Consider the following 21,980-nt stretch of genomic DNA (forward strand, 5'->3'; position numbering starts at 1 on the left):
ATTTATTTTTTAATTTTTATGGTCCTTTTCCTCTCTCATTTTTAATGATGTGAGATGAAGTTCCTAATATAACCCTAAATTTAACGGAAAAATAGGCGGCATTAGCAAAAATAACCAATAGTATAACACATTATTAAGTTCGAAGACTAGAAAAACTAGTATAAGAGTTGAGGGACTAAAATTAAACTAGAGGTAAAGTTTAGGGATCACTGCTACAACTAAGCCTTAAAAATTTATGTGTGACAATAAGAACCAACAAGTTCAATTTATTAAAAAAACTTACGATTATCCTGCAAGGAAAAGTTCAACTACAACAAAACTTACAAGTTATTACAACTAGAGAAAGATAAAAGTAAATAACCCCACTCTGTAGAAAAGAGCAAAAAATAAAGTGTGAGTGAACCAATAATGATTTATCTAGTCATAATCATTTCTCTATTCCAACATTTGAAAAGAAGTACCACTTAACCGTTAATCATCATTGGTTTAAATTTAAGACAAGAAAAACAAACAAGGTTAACCGACTCTAGATATGAACTTATTTTTCATAATTTTTTTTTTTTTCGCAAAAGAGTAGTGCTATTCATATACACATTTTTACATTTTATATGCCTTTGATAATTTTTATCAATTGAAATTCTTATATTCGTTCGATCCGACAATCGAAAATTAAGAATAGTGTGAGAAGTAAAATCGGTTTGTGTTATGCTTTAATTGCAACGTTGAAAGAAATGTTAACATCCATCCCTTCGCCCTTCGTTCTTTGGCGTTGATTACAGAAATTATATTAAAAAATAAAATAAAAAAATAATAAAAAAAAAGAGAAATCAGGACAAAAGAATCAAACACTACCTCAGTATAACCATTTGTCCTTCACGGAGACGACGACCAGCCGCAGCCGCCGGCGCTTCCGCAACCGCACAATTGTACTGAATAACAATATTCTTCTTCTTCTTCTCTCCGCCGTCAGTCAGTCTCAGCAGCCCCTCTTCACTGGAAAGCTCGAAAGACAGGAAAAAGAGAAGATGGAGATAGAGTTGGAGCCGAGGGTGAAACCTCTGGAATACAAAGTCAAGGCAATGTCACGTGAGTCGCCGTCCCAGAAGGCCGGTCACGTGCTCGACGCCGACCTCCGCTCCCACTGGTCCACCGCCACCAACACCAAGGAGTGGATTCTTCTCGAACTCAACGTACCTCCTCTACTTCTCCCTCCCCTTCAATTCTAACCCTAACCCTAATTTAAATTATTTAATATATTTTGTTGTTCACTTAATTTTGATTTAGTTTAAGTTAATTTTGATTTAGTTTAAGTTTTGTCTTCTGGGTTTTGGTAGGAACCTTGCTTGCTATCGCACATACGAATTTACAACAAGTCTGTGCTGGAATGGGAGATTTCTGTTGGCTTACGCTACAAGGTCAGTGTGCTGCTTGGTTTGTTTTTGGTTTTTTGGTTTTATGGCATGGGAAAGTTCCCTTCTTTGTCTAATTTGACCTGTGACATTGTTTGGGGCTCAAATTTTGTTTCATTGATATCCGCTTTAGCTATGTGATGTCTAATGTAAGCAGTGAGTAATTGCACATGAACTTCGCATCGTTTGATTGATATGATTTAGGAATACTGGGAAGTGTGAACTACTGATAGAGCAGTCATAATCAGTTAGCGTGTTTTTGGTGCATTCGGTGCCAAGTTGTTCACTTCTGTTGCTCTTATTCTGTTTCATTTTTGAACAGCCAGAAACGTTTGTAAAAGTTCGCCCACGTTGTGAAGCACCGCGACGCGACATGATATATCCAATGAACTATACTCCCTGCCGCTACGTGCGAATTTCTTGTTTGAGGGGAAATCCTATATCTATTTTCTTCATACAGGTATGATATGGGAATTATTTCTGCTACACTATTGGTTAAATCTCCCTTAGAAGATTAATAATCCCAATGAATTTGTTTTGCGATAAATTTCATTTTATCAAGCTCTGAGTTATTGCCCCCAATGCCACAACACCTCTTCTACAAAATAATGTCCATACCCAACCTTGGTACCGACCACTTTTCACCCTTAAGAACAAGGGTCATATGGTTCTGAACAATAATACATCAAAATTCGATAGCTCCTGCACATAAATTTCTTTTGCTTGCGTACTCAGAACATAGAGAATTTCTCTCGTGGTTAGTTTCTTTTTAAAATTTGACTCCTTGTTCAATGCTATTGTGCAGCCGACCCCTTAGTGGGATAAGGCTTCTTTGTTGTTGTTTTTTTTTGTTGTTTTTGTTCAATACTATTGTGCAGCCGACCCCACTTAGTGGGATAAGGCTTCTTTGTTGTTCTTCTTGTTGTTTTTGTTCAATGCTATTGTGATTCAACATGATTCTTTAGTAAAATATGAGTCTTCTCTTAATAAAAAGGCTTTGTACATGGAGAAATTTCACCTCAATCTCTTAAAAGTCCTATCTTTTCCACGGTTTTGAATATATATATATATATATATTTGTGGATTTATTTCCTGCGTAAAACGATCCCATAATTTGATATCAATCACATCTTGCCTCAGACTTTTTGGCACTGAAATTTCTAATATTTCTACCTTTTCAGCTTATTGGGGTTTCAGTGGCTGGCCTGGAGCCAGAGTTTCAACATGTGGTTAACCACCTGTTGCCATCTATTATATCTCACAAACAAGATGCTCAGGATATGCATCTTCAGGTGGATCCAACTGTGCTATCTATAATGCTTACTGTCTACCATGTTCTTGTATTTTCAAATCTTTCTGTCTTCTGATGCCCACTAGTTTGTAGTTGCTTAAAGACATGACAAGTCGGTTGGTTGTGTTCCTTCCCCAACTTGAGGTATATACACGTTTGTCTCAAATTAGTATATATTTTATTTTCCTTCTATGTTAGTCCCTATCTTTCTTACTGTTTTTCCCCTTATCTTCTTTGTTTTTTTTATTCTCTTTTTTTTTATTGCATTGATGGCCTTTTTTAATGCAATAATTTTTTTTTTTGCAAATTGTGCAGGCAGACCTTAGCAGTTTTGTGGATTCTGCTGAGTCTAACTTACGCTTTCTTGCTATGCTTGCTGGTCCTTTCTATCCAATACTTAATCTTGGGAATGAAAGGCATGTACCTCCTTAACATCTTTCACGCATGCTATTTCAAAGTTTGCATAGTCATTATAGATGATGTGTATACTCTAGCTGTTATTGTTTTTTCAATTCAATTGCTTGAATTTTTCTGAGCACAAAATGATTATTTAGAATGTTTTAACTTAAAAAAATTCCTTGGGTATGCTCTATCTAGAGCATTCACTTTTCAGAAATTAATGTGTAGAAAGGTTCTTAAGGGATAATTTATGTTTGATAAGAAAAGGTTCATAAGGGACAATTGATTACATGTTTGAAAATTGGTTATTGGAAGTAGGCTTCCAAGTGGGCATTCTGTGTGAAGGTTGTTTAGGGAAGATAGGCTGGGATTTTATGGGCAAGAAGTGTAAGAAGTTTAGGTTTGTAAGTGTAAGGATATCAAATGATGTCATTAGAGGATTATTGTTTGGAGGTTTAACAGGTAACCAAAGGAATTTATGGGGTGCTGTTATTGTGCTAAAATTAAGCCTGCCAGTAGTAGTCCACTAGTGTAGTCCAAGAGCTTTTGTTTGAGATTTTTGGGTTGATACCGTGAATGAGAGGATTGGGGTTTGTTAATTATGATAAGTCTTAGAAAATGGTTTTGAAGGTCTAGCACTGAATTTGAAAGAGTTCCCCAAATAAGTGCGTGTTGACGGCTTCTTGAATTTGCTATGCATGTATTAGTTCGGAAGGTTAAATGCTGCTCTAGCATTACCAGAGTGGAGATTGTTTTGCTGGTGAAATGCCAATCTATCTTCGACCTGGTTTGGTACTGAGGTGATTCTGAAAAAAGCTGCTATCAAAAAAAGCTGGGAGCTGTTTTTGTGTTTGGTAAACACTTAGCTTCAGCTTTTTTTCATAGTTTTGGATGAAAAAAAAGCCAAAAACAAGAAGCTGCAAAACCTAGCTTTGAAAAACCGGCTTTTTTTCACATCTGTTTTACATAAAAGTTTACCAAACACTCTAATACTGCTTTTTTTTTTCAAAAGCACTTTTACAAAAAAGTTTACCAAACACTCTGCTGCTTTATTTCACAGCTGCTTATTCTCACAGCACAGCAGAAACGGTTTTTTTTCAAAGCACAGCAATACCAAACCAGCCCTTCATATGCTGGGACTACCTTGAGTTTGGTCCCTTAGTTCATGTAGTGGTCTAAACCTTTTCTATGTTAAGTTATTAACTTAACTCTTAAAGTGAGCTAACATTATTGGAAATCATGCATTACTTTAATCCCTCCAATAATGCATTTCTTTAATCCTAAGAATTAGCAGACCTCATAAGGTGCAATAACTAAGCACTTTACCCCTTTTTTCTGTTCCAATACCTAGTAAGGCATATGCTCATCATAATTGATTTACAATGGTGCAACAAGTCTTGTCTTACTATATGAGTGATCTAAAAGCTGCACTAAACCATTGCACATCAGTTGCCTATATCGACAAAGACCAGTTTTCGGAACTACGCATGTGAAACATGCCATTAAGTTTTCGGTTAGCCATGAATTTGATTTTGTTCTATAAAGTTGGCCTTTCAGTCATCATTGCTCCTGTAGATCTCTCATTTTTGCACGCTTTCACATTTTGGTCTCTTAGCTATGCCAATGTACTAAAAGTTGTTTGTATTGATAATGTAGGACAGCTGCAAAGTCTTTGGGCAATATCTCAGATTCTGAAGTTTCTAAAAATAGCCAGCCGTCATCATCCCTAACCGTGTCTTCTAATTTTGAGGTTGCTTTTGTTTTTTTTCTTATATCATTTTTCTCATTTCCTTTTTTGTTTGACTAGACATGCATAACTTAGTGGGATAAGGCTTTTTTGTTGTTGTTTTAGACATGCATAACTATCCTCAAATGTTCCCCCTCTGGACTGTGGGAAGGGGTGGCATGCCTCTACATATTCGATTTGTTTGACTTACAACTTTATTGGAATCATTTCATATATATATATATATATATTCATATGTATAGGTAATATTGAGTAAAATTTTTTGGACTCTTGAGTTTTGTACTGTCCAAATACAGCGGACAAGAAAAAACAATATCTTGTGATTTTATGTGTTCCTTCATGTAAATTATACATAAAGTAACTCAATAATATGCTTTTACTTTTGTTTCATAAATTATGTTAAATAGGTTTTTAATATCTTAATCTCTTTTACAGTGTTATATTTTTACTTATATTTATCACCGAATTTCTTGTTGTTCTTGATCCTTTTTTTCTTTCTGTTTCTTGCCATTGCCTGCTGCATTATATTCTGGAACTTCTCATTATTTGTTTTCTTAGATAACTGTATAAGCCCTCTTGCCCCTTTTATCGTATGCAGCCACGGAGATCACGCAGCACTTTACCTTTTGTCCTATCGACATCCAGTTCTATAGTATTCAGGGCAGATGCAATTTTTCTGCTGTTGAGAAAGGCATATAAAGATTCTGATCTAGGAATCGTTTGCAGAATGGTAATGCATCGGTCTCTGCACTTTTGCCTTTTGGCGGTCATTGACAAGCTTTCGATTTTACTACATCTGCTTTTCATCTCAGGCTGCAAGAATTTTACATAAGCTTATAGAGCCTGTTCCAGCACATGAAGGATCGGCATCTCCTCGTGAAGTGACATCTGAAGATGAAGCAGCAAAGTCTGAAATAACTAATCCTGCTCCTTTAGTTGATTACTCAAACTTGTTTGGGGAAGAATTCCAGTTGCCGGATGATCATTGGGACTCAAGCTCTCTTAACATCTTGGATATAGGAGCAGTGGAGGAAGGGATTTTACATGTTCTTTATGCGTGTGCGTCACAGGTTGATTACAGCAATTGGAACATAATACTCAATACGCATATTCCGCTATTCTGATGTCTGATTTGTTTTGCTGCTATTTGGATCCATCTGCTTACAATTTAATCTGTGGTATTTTTCAGCCTCTTCTCTGCAGCAAATTAGCTGATAGAACTTCTGACTTCTGGTCTGCGTTACCCCTAGTTCAAGCGTTACTTCCAGGTTGATTATCACACCTAATCGCTCTTCCTTGCATTGTCATGTCATGTCAAATGTTTTAAAAGGCTCACCTTAGGGCGTGCCTAGGCGTCCTCTGAGGCTTGGCGTGAGGGTTGCCGCCTCTGTTTTGAGGGAGTGGGTGGAAGGTGTCGCCGGAGCCGCCTAGGCGCGCTTCAGGGCTTTTTTTTTATTTTTTAATGTTTTTTTTACTCCCAAACCTAAATTTTGGGTAGGTTTTATCTGCCTCATACCTCTTCCTTGCACTATTGTCTCTCTGCCTTTTTTTCTATTTTTTATTTTTTTATATAATGGATGTGTGCGCTGTCTGTGTGCATTGTTATATGTGTGCTCATTGTGCTTTTCATCCTCTATTTATATATATATATATAATATATAATATAATATATGTATATATATGTGTGTATATATATTTATAATATGTGTGTGCCTAGGGTGATTATTGATTAATAATCTTCTTTTTTTTTTTTAATATAATATGTGTACGCACAGTGTATATATGAAAAAATTTAGGTCCCGTGACGCCTAGGCTGGGCTATCCCTCGGATGCCTCACCCACACCTCAGCTTTTAATACATTGCTGTCATACAGAAGTTCTTAAAATTTATTGTTCCACTCTCATCCTTAAAATTTGGTTGATGGTGGTTTAAGTTTGGTTGTAATGTTTTTTGGGCAAAAAGTTTAATTGTAATTTCTTTTTTGTACTTGGCTGTTTTAACTTTATAGTTTGAAAAGTTAATTCAGACTTAAATTGAGAATGTAAGAGGTATGGGACCAAATAGAAACAGTAGTCAATTGAAAAGTTGAGCTGTATATGAAGTTATGAACATGATGTGATTCCTAACAGTATATTTGTTGTTTTTCGTATAGCCAATAGTTCAGCATATGTAAAATGTCGTATCCATTATTTACTCAATTATCTTGGAGCGTTTGATCAACTTGTTTCACATGTTCTTTGCATTTAACAGCACTTCGTCCCTCTGTTAGCCGTCCTTCTGACATTGTTGATGACAGTTTCTCTCCATGGAAACAACCAATTGTGCAACAAGCCCTCTCTCAGGTTAGCATTAATGTTAATGCAAATTATTCATTTCAGCTGGTATTTATGATTTTGGTTTTTTGTCTGTGTGATCATAATAAATCTGATCATGGCGTTATTATTGCAGATCGTAGCAACATCGTCCTCATCATTATACCGTCCACTTCTTCATGCCTGTGCCGGCTATTTATCTTCATATTCACCATCACATGTTAGTCACTCTGTTCATTCTTATTATCCTGCTCAGAATACTATCCTCTCTTTATATGATATGTAAGAAATAAGAATGAGATAATTTTTCTATACATTTAAGAAATGACCGTTTAGATGATTTCATCAACTACAATTTCGTTGATTGAATGACAGTCTTTTGATGCGCAAAAAGATGATATTGTTTTGCTCAAATTGTATCGATGTAAAAATTTGAAGTTACATGTGAGAGTGTCAGATATTTCATTGATACTTACTCTCATATTAGTACATAACCCATAAATATAAGTTCTAATATGCACAAACTAATACAATATAGTTTGAAGCATTATTTGTCAACAAATCTATTGTTCTCATCTGGGAACAATCTGTGTTGACCTATTTTGTTTTGCAGGCTAAGGCTGCATGTGTTTTAATTGATCTGTGTTGTGGTGTGCTAGCACCTTGGCTAGGTCAAGTTGTTGCAAAGGTTTGTGAGAGGCAGATTTCTTTTGTGTAACTTTCTATAGTGTGGTTGAATTTTCCCTTCTTTTCAAACTTTTTCTCTTTGGTGTGAATTCTAAGCATCCAATTTTCACTTCAATACAGGTTGATCTGGCTGTAGAGCTTCTAGAAGACCTTTTGGGTGTAATTCAGGTATCCTTGTCAGTTATGTGAGCTAGAAATGTTAATGGTATAATGTTCTTATAAATCAAACTTTGTATAACTGCCAGTGCCAACTGGGCAGCTGTTAAAGTCTCCTTGTTTTTGTACATAGTTGGGATTAAATGGTTCCTGGGTTCAAAATTCAAATATATAATAGAACTTCATCCATGATAGAGTACTAGGTTTACATAACTATGAATGTTAAACACTGCTGTTGCTTTTGTTTTAGGGTGCTCGCCATTCCCTGCCTTGTGCTCGTGCTGCCTTAAAATACTTTGTTCTGGCTCTCTCTGGTCATTTGGATGATATGCTAGGAAAGTATAAGGTATAGCAATGTGTTTTTGTTTTCTTTTCATCATGATTGGTGGTTTAAATTTGATCTGTTTGTGGAGTTAAAAGAATATTTCTAATAGCTTCTTTATGCTGTACTTTCAATGTTTTCAGGAAGTCAAGCACAGGATACTCTTTCTTGTGGAGATGCTAGAGCCTTTCCTTGATCCTGCTGTAGGCAGATTGAAGGGGAAAATAGCCTTTGGAGATCTATCTTCTGCATATCCAGAAAAGCAGGAAGAGAATTGTGTTATTGCCCTCAATGTTATTCGTACGGCAGTGCAGAAACCAGCAGTTCTCCCTTCATTGGAATCTGAATGGAGGCGTGGAACAGTTGCTCCTAGGTAATAATACATGTGTCTGTCATAAGGTTTTTACTTTTTATTTTATTTTATTTTTTTATTTTTAACTTTTTATAATTACTTGGGTTAAATGGGACTGGGGGATATTTTTAATTTTTAACGCTATTATGACTTGTTGGCTTTACCTACTGAACTCTCATTTTAATTCGAATTCAGCTTGCCCAAATGTATATGAATTTCCATATGGCTCTGAGGAAAAAAAATAACGGATCTTCTATTTATGGTTATCACAGTTCAAGCTTCTATTTACTGTTATCAGACCTCGAATATACAAGTTAATGTTATCCTGTTGTTTCATGCATATCACTTTTCATTTAGTGAAATCTGTAGTGTCTCAAATTAACATTATTGTTTTTTCCCCTGCAAACAAATTTTATTGCGATATATTGGATTTGGTGATCGACATACAATTCTTGATGCAGTGTGTTACTCTCGGTATTGGAACCTCACATGCAGTTACCTCCTGAAATCGATCTTCGTACATCTCCTGCCTCCAAACCACTGCAACCTGAATTTTCATCTAGTTTATCCCATTCTTCAGTTTCTCACCATGGGGTAGCATCTTCAAAATCAAACAGCCACGATGAATTTGATGGGAAGACAGATGTTTCTGATACAGCCGTAAAAATTGACATTTCAGAAGACGTCAATCTTCTTTTTTCTCCTCCAGAACTGCACAACATTGTACTGACAAATATATCCAGTGGTCCCAATGACAACAGCTCTGTCTCTAAGCATGGGGATGGTGGATCTGAACCAAAACATGTTGGGAAAAATTTTCCACACCAGTTTCAAACTGACTTAAAACTAGATTCTGGTTTCTCAGCGGAATATTTCAACTTGCAGGCCGATTATTTTCAACTTATAAGCTATCAAGACTGCGAGCTCAGGGCTTCTGAATTCCGTCGTTTGGCCTTAGACTTGCATTCACAGAACGAGATTACTGTTGAGAGTCATGATGCTGCTATAGATGCTTTGCTCTTGGCAGCAGAGTGCTATGTCAATCCATTTTTTATGATGTCTTTCAGAGGCAGTCCAAAGTTAATGAAGGAAATAAACACTAATGGGACTAGGACTCCACAAAATCATGAAACGGGGATGCAAATGCTCGCTGAAAAGTCTAAGAGTGAATTAGAAACCATAGCTCTTCTTGAAAGGAAAAGAGACAAAACTGTTCTTCAAATTCTGCTTGAGGCTGCAGAGTTAGACAGGAAATATCGAGAACAAGTTTCAGATGCAGGAATTAGTCCGTACTGCACTGCAGGATTTGATGAACAAGTCATTATGGTGTCTGCCCTTGATGTACAATCTGCAGATGCCATCACCTTGGTTCGACAAAATCAAGCTTTGTTGTGCTGCTTTCTGGTCCAACGATTGCAAAGGGAGCAGCACTCAATGCATGAAATTCTTATGCAGTGCATGATATTTTTGTTGAATTCTGCTACCAAGCTATGCTGTGCTCCAGAACATGTGATTGACATTGCATTAGGATCTGCTGAGCACTTAAATGGGATGCTCAGATCCCTGTATTACCAGTTCAAAGATGGCAATCTGCAGTTGGAGCCGGAAACAATACATGGGATACAACGACGGTGGATACTTCTTCAAAGATTGGTAATTTCTTCAAGTGGTGGTGATGAGGAAGCAGACTTTGCAATCAATAAAAGTTGTTTTCGTTATGGAAATCTGATTCCACCTTCAGCCTGGATGCAGAGGATATCTACGTTTTCCAGATCCACATCCCCTCTTGTTCGATTTCTTGGTTGGATGGCAGTATCTCGTAATGCAAGACAGTACATGAATGATCAGCTTTTTCTTGCTTCGGATCTACCACAGCTGACGTACTTATTATCTGTATTTTCAGATGAACTTTCTTTAGTGGATAATGTTGTCAATCGAAAATATGAAGAATCAGGAGGCAACATTGTTTCTGCATCCATTAAAGGATTTAAAATTGATGATCAGCAACATCGGGACCAATCTTTTCGTGTCATCTATCCTGACCTCTCTAAGTTCTTTCCCAATATGAAAAAGCAATTTGAAGCTTTTGGAGAAACCATTTTGGAGGCTGTTGCACTGCAGTTGAGGTCCCTTTCTTCGAGTATGGTGCCTGATATTTTGTGTTGGTTCTCTGAGTTGTGTTCATGGCCATTTCTTTATACAGAGCAGCTTTCTGCACGAAACAGTTATGACAATTTGAAAGGTTATGTTTCAAAGAATGCCAAAGCAATCATCCTTTATACACTTGAAGCCATCATAACTGAGCACATGGAGGCAATGGTGCCTGAGATACCTAGAGTGGTGCAAGTGCTGGCATCCCTTTGTAGGGCATCTTACTGCGAAGTATCATTTCTGGATTCTGTATTGCGTTTGTTGAAACCAATTATCTCGTATTCTTTATGTAAGGTGTGCGATGAGGAAAGGTCATTGGTTGACGATTCATGTGTTAATTTTGAGTCATTATGCTTTGATGAGCTTTTCAATGACATCAAGCAGGCAGCAAATGAAGATAATTCTACGGAAAAAGTGTACAACAGAGGATTGACAATTTTCATTTTGGCGTCTGTCTTTCCTGATTTATCAGGTCAGAGTAGGAGGGAAATGCTGCAGTCCCTGATTTTTTGGGCCGATTTTACTGCCTTTGAGCCAACTTCTTCTTTCCACAATTACCTTTGTGCATTCCAGAGTGTTCTGGAGAGTTGCAAACTTCTGTTAGTTCAGACTTTACGATTCTTTGGTGTCATCCCACTGGAGCTGCCCACTGATGTATCAAATGGTAGTAGTTTGGAGTCACATTCGTGGTTCGTCAATGATGTCTACCCGAGCGCTGGTCAAGAGAAGGTTTCCGAGAAGTTGAATGGTAATAATGTTGATGCTGATATTGTGAACAAAAGGGTCTATCATTTATTTCCCACGGAGATAGAAGAATTCTCAAAACACTTGGAGGTTCTCATTGTTAAGCTTTACTCAACGACTGAGCTGTGTTGGAATCTTCATCATCAACTATCTAAGAAGATTACTATTATATCAACAGAGTGTCTTATGTACTCAAGATGCTTGGCATCAATTGCAAAAAGAGTCAACAACGCTCAAGAAAATGACTCTGAAATTTCTTTCCCATCTACTTCAGCTGACCAGTTCCTTGATCATTGGAGGTATGGCTTAGAAGTAATTTCTGAGACCATCCTGACCCTTCAGAAAAACAGCTGCTGGGAAGTTGCATCTGTCATGCTTGATTGCCTACTTGCTGTGCCCCATAAGTTTGCCCTTAATAGTGAGATTGGCTCCATCTGTTCTGCAATAAAGAACAGTTCTTGCGATGCACCGAAAATTGCTTGGCGATTGCAAAGTGATAAATGGTTATTGATTATGCTTACTAGAGGTGTCCATTCCCTTAAGGAATGTGAGGTTCCTCTTGTTGATTTGTTCTGTACAATGCTGGGTCATCCTGAACCTGAGCAACGATCTATAGCGCTTAAGCTCTTGGGAAAGCTTGCTGGCCAAGATTTGAGTGGGGCAAGTGACCTTCAGTCTTCCATGCTCTACAAAAATTTAGTTTCACCTGGTTTAGTTACATCTGTTCCCGAGTCAATAATCTCTCATTTGGTTTCAAGTACGTGGGATCTGGTGGTTGTGCTGGCATCATCTGATGCATCATTACTTGTAAGGACTCGTGCGATGGCACTTCTTGTAGATTATATCCCATTTGCTGAGCGACGTCTATTACAGTCATTTCTCGCGGCAACTGATAGTATTCATGGTTTGGGAGAGCTTTCCCGTTCTAGTTGTGAGGGCCCATCGCTGAGGCTTTCATTAGCACTGATTGCTGGTGCTTGTCTATACTGTCCAGATGAAGATATCTCTCTGATTCCTCAAAATGTTTGGAAGAATATTGAGACTCTAGCATTGTCAAAAACTGGTATCCACGTGCCATAATCTCTCTACTTTTTTTAATATCATCCCGGAGGTGTTTGGAGTGATTTTTTTGTCTTTCGTTTTTATATTATGTATTTTATTTAATTTTTATCTTTAATTTCCTATTGCTCCTTCATTAGATGGCAGGTCTGGGGGTGTCGAGAAAAGGGCTTGCCAAGTCTTGTGTAGATTAAGAAATGAAGGGGATGCAGCTAAAGAGGTAGGTAATAGGAAAGTCTTGTTTATTGTTGTCACAGAAACATCTCAAAAACTTGGACTACCTGACCAACATTTTCCTTGGACATGGTTTTGTTTTATCAGTGATTTAAAATTATATTCATTTATTGATTGAACCTCATTTTACATGTAAGGTCCTGAGAGAAGTGTTATCTTCAAGCTCTTCAAAACAATTTGACCCAGATTTTGAAAGTACTCGTGAGTCTGTTCTTCAGGTAAGGAACATTTTAGAGATGATATGGTAAAATATAATTGACTTGCGCATGGTGATTGTTTGATGTTATTGTAATTTTGTTTGTATTGAAAAATCTTTGTTTGATCCCGTCCTCCAGAAAAGCTTAATCTAATAGGACACATACTTAATCTAATAAGACGCATAAAGGATCCTGTAAAGGTTCTTCTTGAATAGTCATAAATATTTAATGTTTCAAGTACATCCAGAAATTTTACATCATAACCAAAATGCTGTACTATTCATTTATGGTTGTTGGAATTTAATAAAGCTAGGATTGCTTGTTAGAGGTCCTTGTCTTTCTTATCAAACAGAGCTGCAATGGGGTTGTATTCTGGTTTCAATACAAATGCATAGTATTTCATATTTATATGTGTTGGTGGTATACTTGATCTTGTAGGATGTGTTGTTTTACTGATTTTTACTATAAATGTTTTGCTTTTTTTATCAATTTTAGGTCTGACTATCTTTGTTCTTGCAACCACTTTGAGCTTTAAAATCCTAAGCATATACTTTCAAACAGCAGTTGTATCTGTTATGGGTATCTACCTATCCATACATCTCAAATGCTATCTGATAGGCATCCATCTGATATTTACTAAACATATTTGGTAATGCTGGAGCACTTGAAACACATATGGGTTATTTCTGTCCTCAAATTAAGAAAAATAGAGCTTAGAATAAGAGGCTCAGTTGACCTACAGCCTTTCCATCTTGTGCAAGCTAATAATAATTATCTCTTTACTTTGATAATGCTGGAGCACTTGAAACACATATGGGTTATTTTTGTCCTCAAATTAAGAAAAATAGGGCTTGGAATAAGAGGCTCAGTTGACCTACAGCCTTTCCATCTTGTGAAAGCTAATAATAATTGTAATTTATCACAGGTCCTTGCCAGTTTAACTTCAGCAACATCGTACTTCGACATTTTCTCAAACAAAATTGACCAAGAGGTCATGGTGAGCCTTTATTAGAATAGATGCCCTTGTTATGTTGCAAACTTATAGATGTGGTTACATTATCTGTATATGTCGTAGGAACTAGAGGAGGCTGAATTGGAATTGGATATTCTTCAGAAAGAGCATGCATTACAAGAATCACCTAACGATTCTAAAGATGCACACCGGATTCCTTCTTTAAGCTGTAATCCTTTCATTCCCTAGATTTTCCGTTACTTTTTATTGCCTGTTTGAGAACTGTCAAGCTCAATTTTTTTTCTTTGGAAATAGTTAACTTTCTGTTTTTCAGCTCCTCTGAAAGATGATGCACGGCTTCAGCAAATCAAGGATTGCATTCATTCCTTGTAAGTGATACGAATATTCTTGGTATGTTAGTTATTAGTAAAACTCACCGGAATGAGCAAGCGTCACAACTTTTATTTTTGTCCAAAACATCAGCGATATATCTAGATTTGAGGCATACCAGCACAGAAATGGAAGGATTCCAAAATCTGAATTTGGGCCAGATCCGTGATATTATGTTTCATCTTAGATTTGTTTTTCCTCATCTTTTTTTTCCCTTTTCTTGAGAAACCCAACTACCAGCCAACAAACATGCACCAACAAATGAGCATATGACATACCCAAGTCTAGTTACCACTTACAACTCGTGCACTGCTGAGATCCTCTTTAACCTCTATAGAAGCACTATGAAGTGTACAGAAAATGGTTACTTTTGAGTTGCTATTGGCTGGTAACAGACTAGTTTGCTCATTCAGGAGTCTTCGAGTTTACCTTTTATGCTCAGATTTTCAGTGCCTTCTTTTTCTTGTTATTAACCTTTAGTAAAACTAACTGTCAAGTACTTCTACAAGGCCTTTTTGCCGAAACAAATGAGGCTCTTCTCCTAACAAAGGATCCACTAGCTCAAAGTTTGGTTGTCAAGATATTCTGAGTCAGTTTTTGAAATTCTTCAACAGGTGCCATTTGACCTAATCTTTGAGGCACCCAACTTTGATGGACGATGAGCACCAAATTTTAGAACAATCAAATCTGTTACACATAACAGCTAGGAAATCAGAAATAATCTTATACCGATTCTTCAACTATCGTCCCTTGGTTTTGGGAAGGTTTTCAGTTTCTTTGGCTGGGTGCTTGTTAGACTTCAAATTCATTTTTTATGGTCTTACTTTGCTATCAGAGAAAAGTCCAAGCTACGTGAAGACATAGTCGCCCGCAGGCAGAAAAAACTTCTCATGAGACGTGACCGGCAGAAGTATTTGGAGGAGGCAGCTTTACGAGAAGCTGAGCTACTTCAAGAACTTGACAGGTGTTGCTTCCTGTCATCTTGTGTTATGTTGTAGTTATTGCATATTCGCTGGTACTACAACTAACATATGGACTAAATGTACCAGGGAGAGAGCAGCTGAAGTTGAAAAGGATATCGAGAGGCAGAGATTGCTAGAAATTGAGCGTGCAAAAACGAGGGAGCTGCGACAAAACCTCGAGATGGAGAAAGAAAGGCAAACACAGGTAATGCCCTAGCACTATTCAGTACTATGTTGACATGTGATAAAAACCCTTTCATTACTATCTTGATCTGTGAAATTTCAGTCAACATTTTTTTGGCTCTTTTGATATGTGATAAAAATCCTTTCAGTAAAATTGGCATCAGAAATGCTGTTACTCTTTGGGCTGTGTGTTGGATAATTGGCAGACCGGTAAATTCATGTGAAAAATTTGTTAGACCATTGTTCATGGTGGTCCTTGACTCTTAGTTTTATGTTGGCTTGAAAGTATCCTTTGTATTCTTATTACTTGTCTCATTAATTTGACCAAAGGACCATGAGGGCCAGGACTTAGACCTATAACTTTTTCTGCTATACCTATACCCGATTAAATTATTAACTGATATACATTGGGTGATCATGCTTTCCCCTCCACTCCATATATTTACTGATCTATACACTGGAGTTTTCTATTAGTGCTTGCATTCCTCCATTTTTTCCCACCTTTACCTATCTTTACATGTTAGATGTGTCTACTTAGAGTCCTTTGGACAGGACGTTTTTTGGGTTTTAAGTCTCAAACTTTGGGTTCGGCCGAGTCTGATACTTAAACGTAATGCTGAAGCTTTAAAGCGCCATCCTAATCCTGTCAATAAATGAAATCATCGTTGAATGAAATTGAGTATTACGTATGATTCTCTCCACATCTGTCATTCAAGAAAGAATAGACGCCCTGCAGGGAGAATCTTTGGACCTATTTGTGCATATGTATATAGCTGTGTATGTAGGCATGAACAAACTCGAGAATGAATTGAGTAAGATCTTTCGAAAGCATCCCTTGGAAATAAATGACTCAAATGAGAATCCATCCACTCTGTTTTTTCTCTTAGGTTTCAAATTCTATTTTTAGAGAGCTGATAATTTGGCATCACTGGAAGTATCTGGTCATTCCAGTTTTCTGCCATTTGCAAGTCCTCTGATAAACATCATTTTTTGATAAATTCGTTAACATGGTGAGGGAACGGTCTTATGATTCAAGTTTATTATATTGATTAAAAGGTGGAAGCACAATATTTGAAAGTAATAGGCCTTTTACTGAAGCAGTATCTATAGCCTCTTGTTTGTGGGCTTTAGATATGTTTACATATAGTACTTTGGCTAAAAAAGGTTACATGCTAATATCTCGACACTTTCCATTTGGCAGAGAGAGCTTCAGCGTGAACTAGAACAGGCTGAAGCAGGAGTACGACCATCACGACGCGACTTCTCCTCTACTTACAGCAGGTGAGACTTCTATGCCATTTGTGGGACTGGTTTATGATCCTAAACTTTCATCCATGAATAGCTAGTGTATGTTAAAATATTTATTTAGCCAATATAAAGGTGGAGGGCATGCCACTGAAAGTTTGAATAAAATATGAATTTTCTTTGTATTTTCTGTGTAGCTATCCTAAGTTGCATCTGTGTGGTGAATATCGGACATGGTTACTTTCTTTAATTTCTATAATTACCTGCAATTAGTTTTTGAACTGGCATGTGTTCATTTGTGCTGTTTTCCTTGGTTTATTGTTGTGCACGCATGTTTTGCTGCATCTTTTTTATATTCTGCATTTACTTTCAATTTAGACTCAGTTTGGTATTATTCATTTGCAGTCGGCCCCGAGATAGGTATCGTGAAAGAGAAAATGGAAGAGCGGGTAGTGACGGTAGCACAAGATCAAGTACCGGAAACTTGCAGCTCGAAACTTCAACTACCAGTTCTTCCATGGGGACCATGCCAACTGTGGTTCTGTCTGGGTCCCGGCAATTTTCAAGCCAGCCTACGATTTTACAATCACGTGATCGTCTGGATGATGGCGGCAGTGGTTATGAAGAAAATCTGGATGGAAGCAAGGACTCTGGTGACACGGGTAGTGTTGGAGATCCGGACTCGGTATCAGCATTTGACGGACAACCTGGTGGATATGGGTCAGGTCAGAGGCATGGTTCTAGGGGGAGCAAATCCAGGCAGGTAGTGGAGCGGAGGGAACGCGATGGTAGACGAGAAGGAAAATGGGAAAGGAAACATTTATGACTAACGGTTTCAGAATGAGTAAAATTGGGTTCTAGGCTACGATGCTTGAGCTTATGTACAGAAAGACGTGCAGTGTACTAGGTCGTACCTGTGATCTCCCTCAGGGAAAAACCATTATAAAGAGATTCTGAACACAGATTTTGAAGGGATGCTCTCGATCGGAGTCCCGACATGGTTGCTTGATGTGGTGGTAAAACGGTAAAATTCTGATGATGCCTTGTGTAACATTCTTGTACCTTAATTTGAAGACATGTATTTTGTGTTTAGTGTCTTGCATACTTCGACAGAAATCATCTCAGCTCAGAATATGGCAAAATATTTCCTTTTTATAATTTAGAGACGCAGATGGCTACTTGGATGTGCTCTCTCGTATGCACTTGAGTTCGATTTCACACACATCCCTGCCACTTTAGCAGTGGCTCCTCAATCCATGAATTAACGAGCGATCGTTTGCTCCCATGAACACGAGAAAGACCTGAAAAGCTCACTTAGGGTTGTAATATCCCCTACAGACGGCTATCCAATTTGATTCGAAGCAGTCCTCTTCGGCGTTGATGTCTGTCACTTACCCCTTTCGCAACCATTTTCAAAAGGACATGGCGAAATACAAGTTCAAATGCAAACGGTAAGCCCTCTTTTGCTGCCGGAAAGCCTTGAATTTGTTTGGGACATCCAACCATACACTCCCCTCTCTCATTTCTTGTAACAGCTCGCACTGCCCTCGTCGCTCCACCCTCCTTGAACCACCCCACCGACGTTAACTTTGTATACACTCGGAGGAGGAGGCAACCATTTGGTAGCTGACATAATAGGAACAGGAATTGTAGGGTGCGTTTCATTCATCACCTTGAAATCTCCCAGCAGTCTCTCTGCCTTAGCCAACAGTCATCACCTTCGAATTTGCGTTATTGAAAAAAAGAGTCATTCCTCTCTGTCAGAGAGCCCAACACACATGCAGATAAATCCAATTCCTCCCCAGTAGAAGCCTGTACTACCGCATGCCGAAGCTCCGTGCAGGAAAGCCGTCCACCACTCCTGACGTTGCTCCAAGATTTTGCAATAAAAAGTGTGTTTTTATTCAAAGGAAAGTTGTACATATCGACTCGGAGGTTGATCATAAGGTTATGGCTACATGAGGACTAAGAAACAATTGAATCTCACACAAACGTTGGGAAGAGATCACTCCACGGTGTTTAAGGATCAAATGCCATTAGTTAGCATTGGCAAACCAGATGAAGCATTCCTCCATGCTGCATTATTGACAACATTTCCTAACACTGTTAAGTTTCACATATATCGTGATAATGAAATTGGACTAAATCAAATTATGAATACCAGTTGGCAGTCGCCACTAATGTTGATCTAATGGCTGCTGGGGACCAATCAGGATGCATTGCTTTGAGTAGAGCCACAATGCCTGAGACTTGAGGAGTCGACAGCGATGTTCCTGAGTACATGGCATATATATCCCCCAGCCGCGTAGATGCCAAGAGGAGAAAATGCAGCTAAGATGCATTTTGAAGGTTTATGTGAAGGTGATGGCAAATGCCTACACGGTATATGCCGTTGCTCTCCTCCTCCTCCTCAATATAATCAGAAAGAAAGAGAGTTTCATGTTGGAGAAATTTTAAGGTGATAACCGGAATTCGACATGGTGGTATATGGAATGGACTCGCGATGTTAAGCCATTTGGGAGAATTAATATGTCAGTCAAAATAAAGGGCAGTATATGTTGCAGTTTTATCAACAAGGAAATGCGAGGCCAATAAAATCCCCAACTCTTCGTTCGTTGCAACTTGTTTAGGCTAACATGATTTAAACAAAGAAAAATATTAAGGAGACTCTTAAAAGTGGAAATCTTTATGGACTCTCTGCCATTTCATAGTTTTGACACAATGTTTTATAATGTTAACTATGAGGTGTTACCGTGTCAGAAAGTTAATAGAAAGTCATATTTTGAAAGAGTCTCCTTAACATTTCTCTTAAACAAAATCAGGCAACTCTATAATTCATGTTTTCATAAAAGTTGTAGACAAACAACGAGCACATTAAAAGTGAATTATTGCAATGAAAAACGCTTGTTGTACCTAACAATTTCTTATTCTCCCAATCTCCCCCACTTGCTTTTTTAAAAATATTTACAATTTGACATGTAACTAAAATTTAAAATAATGGACTTAATTTGGGATGTAAAAATGCCCGACCCCTAGAAGATGTAACAAAATCACAGAACTTAATATCAAGCTCAGCTCTTGTAAAACTGAGAAGCCTGACTAACATATATGCACACTGCAATCCTTGCATTATTGAACCCGAGAGTTATGAGGAAGCATGTGAAGTCTAGACTTTTATGTTTGGTTTTCCTTGTTAATATTGTAATTCCACACATGCTTCAATTAGTTTTTAGAATATTTTCTTAAGGGCTTTTGCTGTTGGGAATAACCGAATAAGTGTTCAAGGCTATGGCACATCACCTCAAAATTTTATTCATGCACATGCATTTCATATTTAACTTATTGATGCATTTCGACTAGTGAGCTTATCTCGTCAGAATTTCTCGCTGCTGTCCAGCTAGTTGGGCACACAATTTAAGACAGCCTATATGGGCTGATTGACACCTTTTATACGAGATTGAGTTTTTCACCATTGATCTGCTCAAATTGCTTGTACATTTGACAAGCGTCTCTTTGTACCTTGTTTGTAGCAATCAATGGTTTTGTTTTAATAGGGTTAGAAGATTTCATTTCCTCTTCAGAGAGAAAGTTTACAATTTTTAGAGGGTTGGATTTTCATCTCCATCTCAGATCTCCCTAGAAGCATCAAGTATTTTTTCTGGGTCATATTCTTCTTGGAATATTTATTAGTCTATCTTTAAAAATGCTTGTTTAAATTTTCTTATATGCTCATTTGTTTTGGTTGGGAAATTTTACAGTTTCAAAGAGTGTTTTTAAAACCTTGGGTTGCCTCTTGTGTTCTTCATTAGAAACTCTAGCCACAAAACCGTGATCATGCATTATACACACAATCATTGCATAATAGGGTTGCATTGTTCTTCATGGTTTGACATTAAATTTGTGGTCAAATTTTTCAAGTTTCAAATCTGCTTATTGACTAGTTTTTGGATTCTCGTAAGTTTTTTCTTTTAACTGCTTGACTGAAGAAATTGACTAGTCATTGAATCCAGATTGCACACTATCACAACATGTGCATTTTTTGGTGTCGATCTCGGTGACTCAAGATGAAGAGTTCAGGAGGAGCTGCCATCTTGTGAAGATTAGAAACGACTCCATTTCGGTGCCACAAGGTGAAGAGTTTAGGAAGAGCTGCCACTTTGTGAAGACTGAAGAAATCCTCATCTCGTGTAAGGCAAGGTTGCACATAGGTATAAGCTGCTATGTAGATTAGGATCTAGGAATTGAGCTTGTGTGGATACTTTGCATGAATCTTGTTTACACTAGTGGATTGGACTCAGTGGAGAGTCCACGATTTTTTAACCCAGAGGTGGATTTTTTTGGCCAAAAACTTATGGCGTTCTTTTCTCTTAAACTTGCTCACATATCTATTTATTGGTATATGTTTCATGCATCCTGAGTTGTTAATTAATATGTTTTTGTGACTATATTTACATTGCATATTATGAGCGATGAACTGAATTGTTATTGAATAGAATATCTTGTAGTGAACTAAGTTTGATTCGTAGATTTGCATTTGGTTAACTGATGAATCTATACTTAGTTGACTGAAAAGCTTGACTAGTCAATCTAGCATACCTTAATTCATAATTGCTTTGTTATTGTTGTTTGCATAATGAACTGATATGTAAATGTTTAAGTTTAGGATTTGGTGTTGTGAAACTGATATGGGCAAACTTTGATTTGTTAGATGTACTAGTTAACCAGGATCTATTCTTGCAATTGTACTTTCTATCATTGACTAACTTGTAACTAGTTGACCAGCTCATTTGGCTAGTATACTGTGCAAAATTAAGTTGTTTATTTGTAGAATATTCCGCCTGGTACCAATTTCAATTGGTATCAAATCCTTGCTCTAGATATACATATAATGATCTCTGGGACTTATTGGTATTGGGTGGAATCTCATTATGGATTGTGACTGATTTACTGGTTCATCTAACTCTTCATCCTTATTCGATGTAAGGAATTACGCTGCTTAGAGTAAGAAGTTTCAAATCTTCTTGGATGCTCAAGGTTTGATTGCCCTTGATTATCTTACTCTTGATATAAAAGATGTAGATTGGAAAAAAGGGAAAGATGTTGCTTTCCAAATGGTTCGAAAAGCTAAAGTTGATGTGAGATTAAAAGATCTATCTCTTGAAGAGGATTTGACTTTGCTTGTCAAAA

General features: G+C 37.4%; 1 protein-coding gene across 5 annotated transcripts; it reads left to right on the forward strand.

Annotated features, from left to right (window-relative positions):
- The first annotated feature begins 843 nt into the window (after positions 1-843).
- LOC137733614 (uncharacterized) lies at positions 844-17,977 on the forward strand. 5 transcript variants are annotated; one of them, XM_088697773.1, is made up of 26 exons: positions 844-1,190; positions 1,335-1,415; positions 1,732-1,869; positions 2,591-2,701; positions 2,794-2,844; positions 3,016-3,116; positions 4,761-4,849; positions 5,445-5,576; positions 5,659-5,916; positions 6,036-6,114; positions 7,098-7,189; positions 7,296-7,379; positions 7,773-7,847; positions 7,967-8,014; positions 8,253-8,348; positions 8,468-8,697; positions 9,138-12,634; positions 12,771-12,850; positions 13,002-13,082; positions 13,987-14,058; positions 14,137-14,242; positions 14,348-14,402; positions 15,239-15,367; positions 15,453-15,570; positions 16,750-16,829; positions 17,199-17,977. In XM_088697773.1, exons 6-26 carry the CDS (start codon positions 3,110-3,112, stop codon positions 17,617-17,619), a joined length of 5,829 nt encoding a protein of 1,942 aa, XP_088553899.1. In that variant the 5' UTR covers positions 844-1,190; positions 1,335-1,415; positions 1,732-1,869; positions 2,591-2,701; positions 2,794-2,844; positions 3,016-3,109; the 3' UTR covers positions 17,620-17,977. The 5 variants fall into 5 exon arrangements, with proteins under 5 accessions (XP_088553899.1, XP_068328848.2, XP_088553900.1 ...); XM_068472747.2 differs by having other exon boundaries at positions 846-1,190; positions 4,756-4,849; XM_088697774.1 differs by lacking the exon at positions 844-1,190 and having other exon boundaries at positions 1,382-1,415; positions 2,804-2,844; positions 4,756-4,849; positions 5,659-5,905.
- The last annotated feature ends 4,003 nt before the right edge of the window (positions 17,978-21,980 follow it).

The sequence above is a fragment of the Pyrus communis genome, chromosome 7, assembly GCF_041283825.1.
Source record: "Pyrus communis isolate YQ-2024b chromosome 7, ASM4128382v1, whole genome shotgun sequence".
NCBI classification, from domain to species: domain Eukaryota; kingdom Viridiplantae; phylum Streptophyta; class Magnoliopsida; order Rosales; family Rosaceae; genus Pyrus; species Pyrus communis.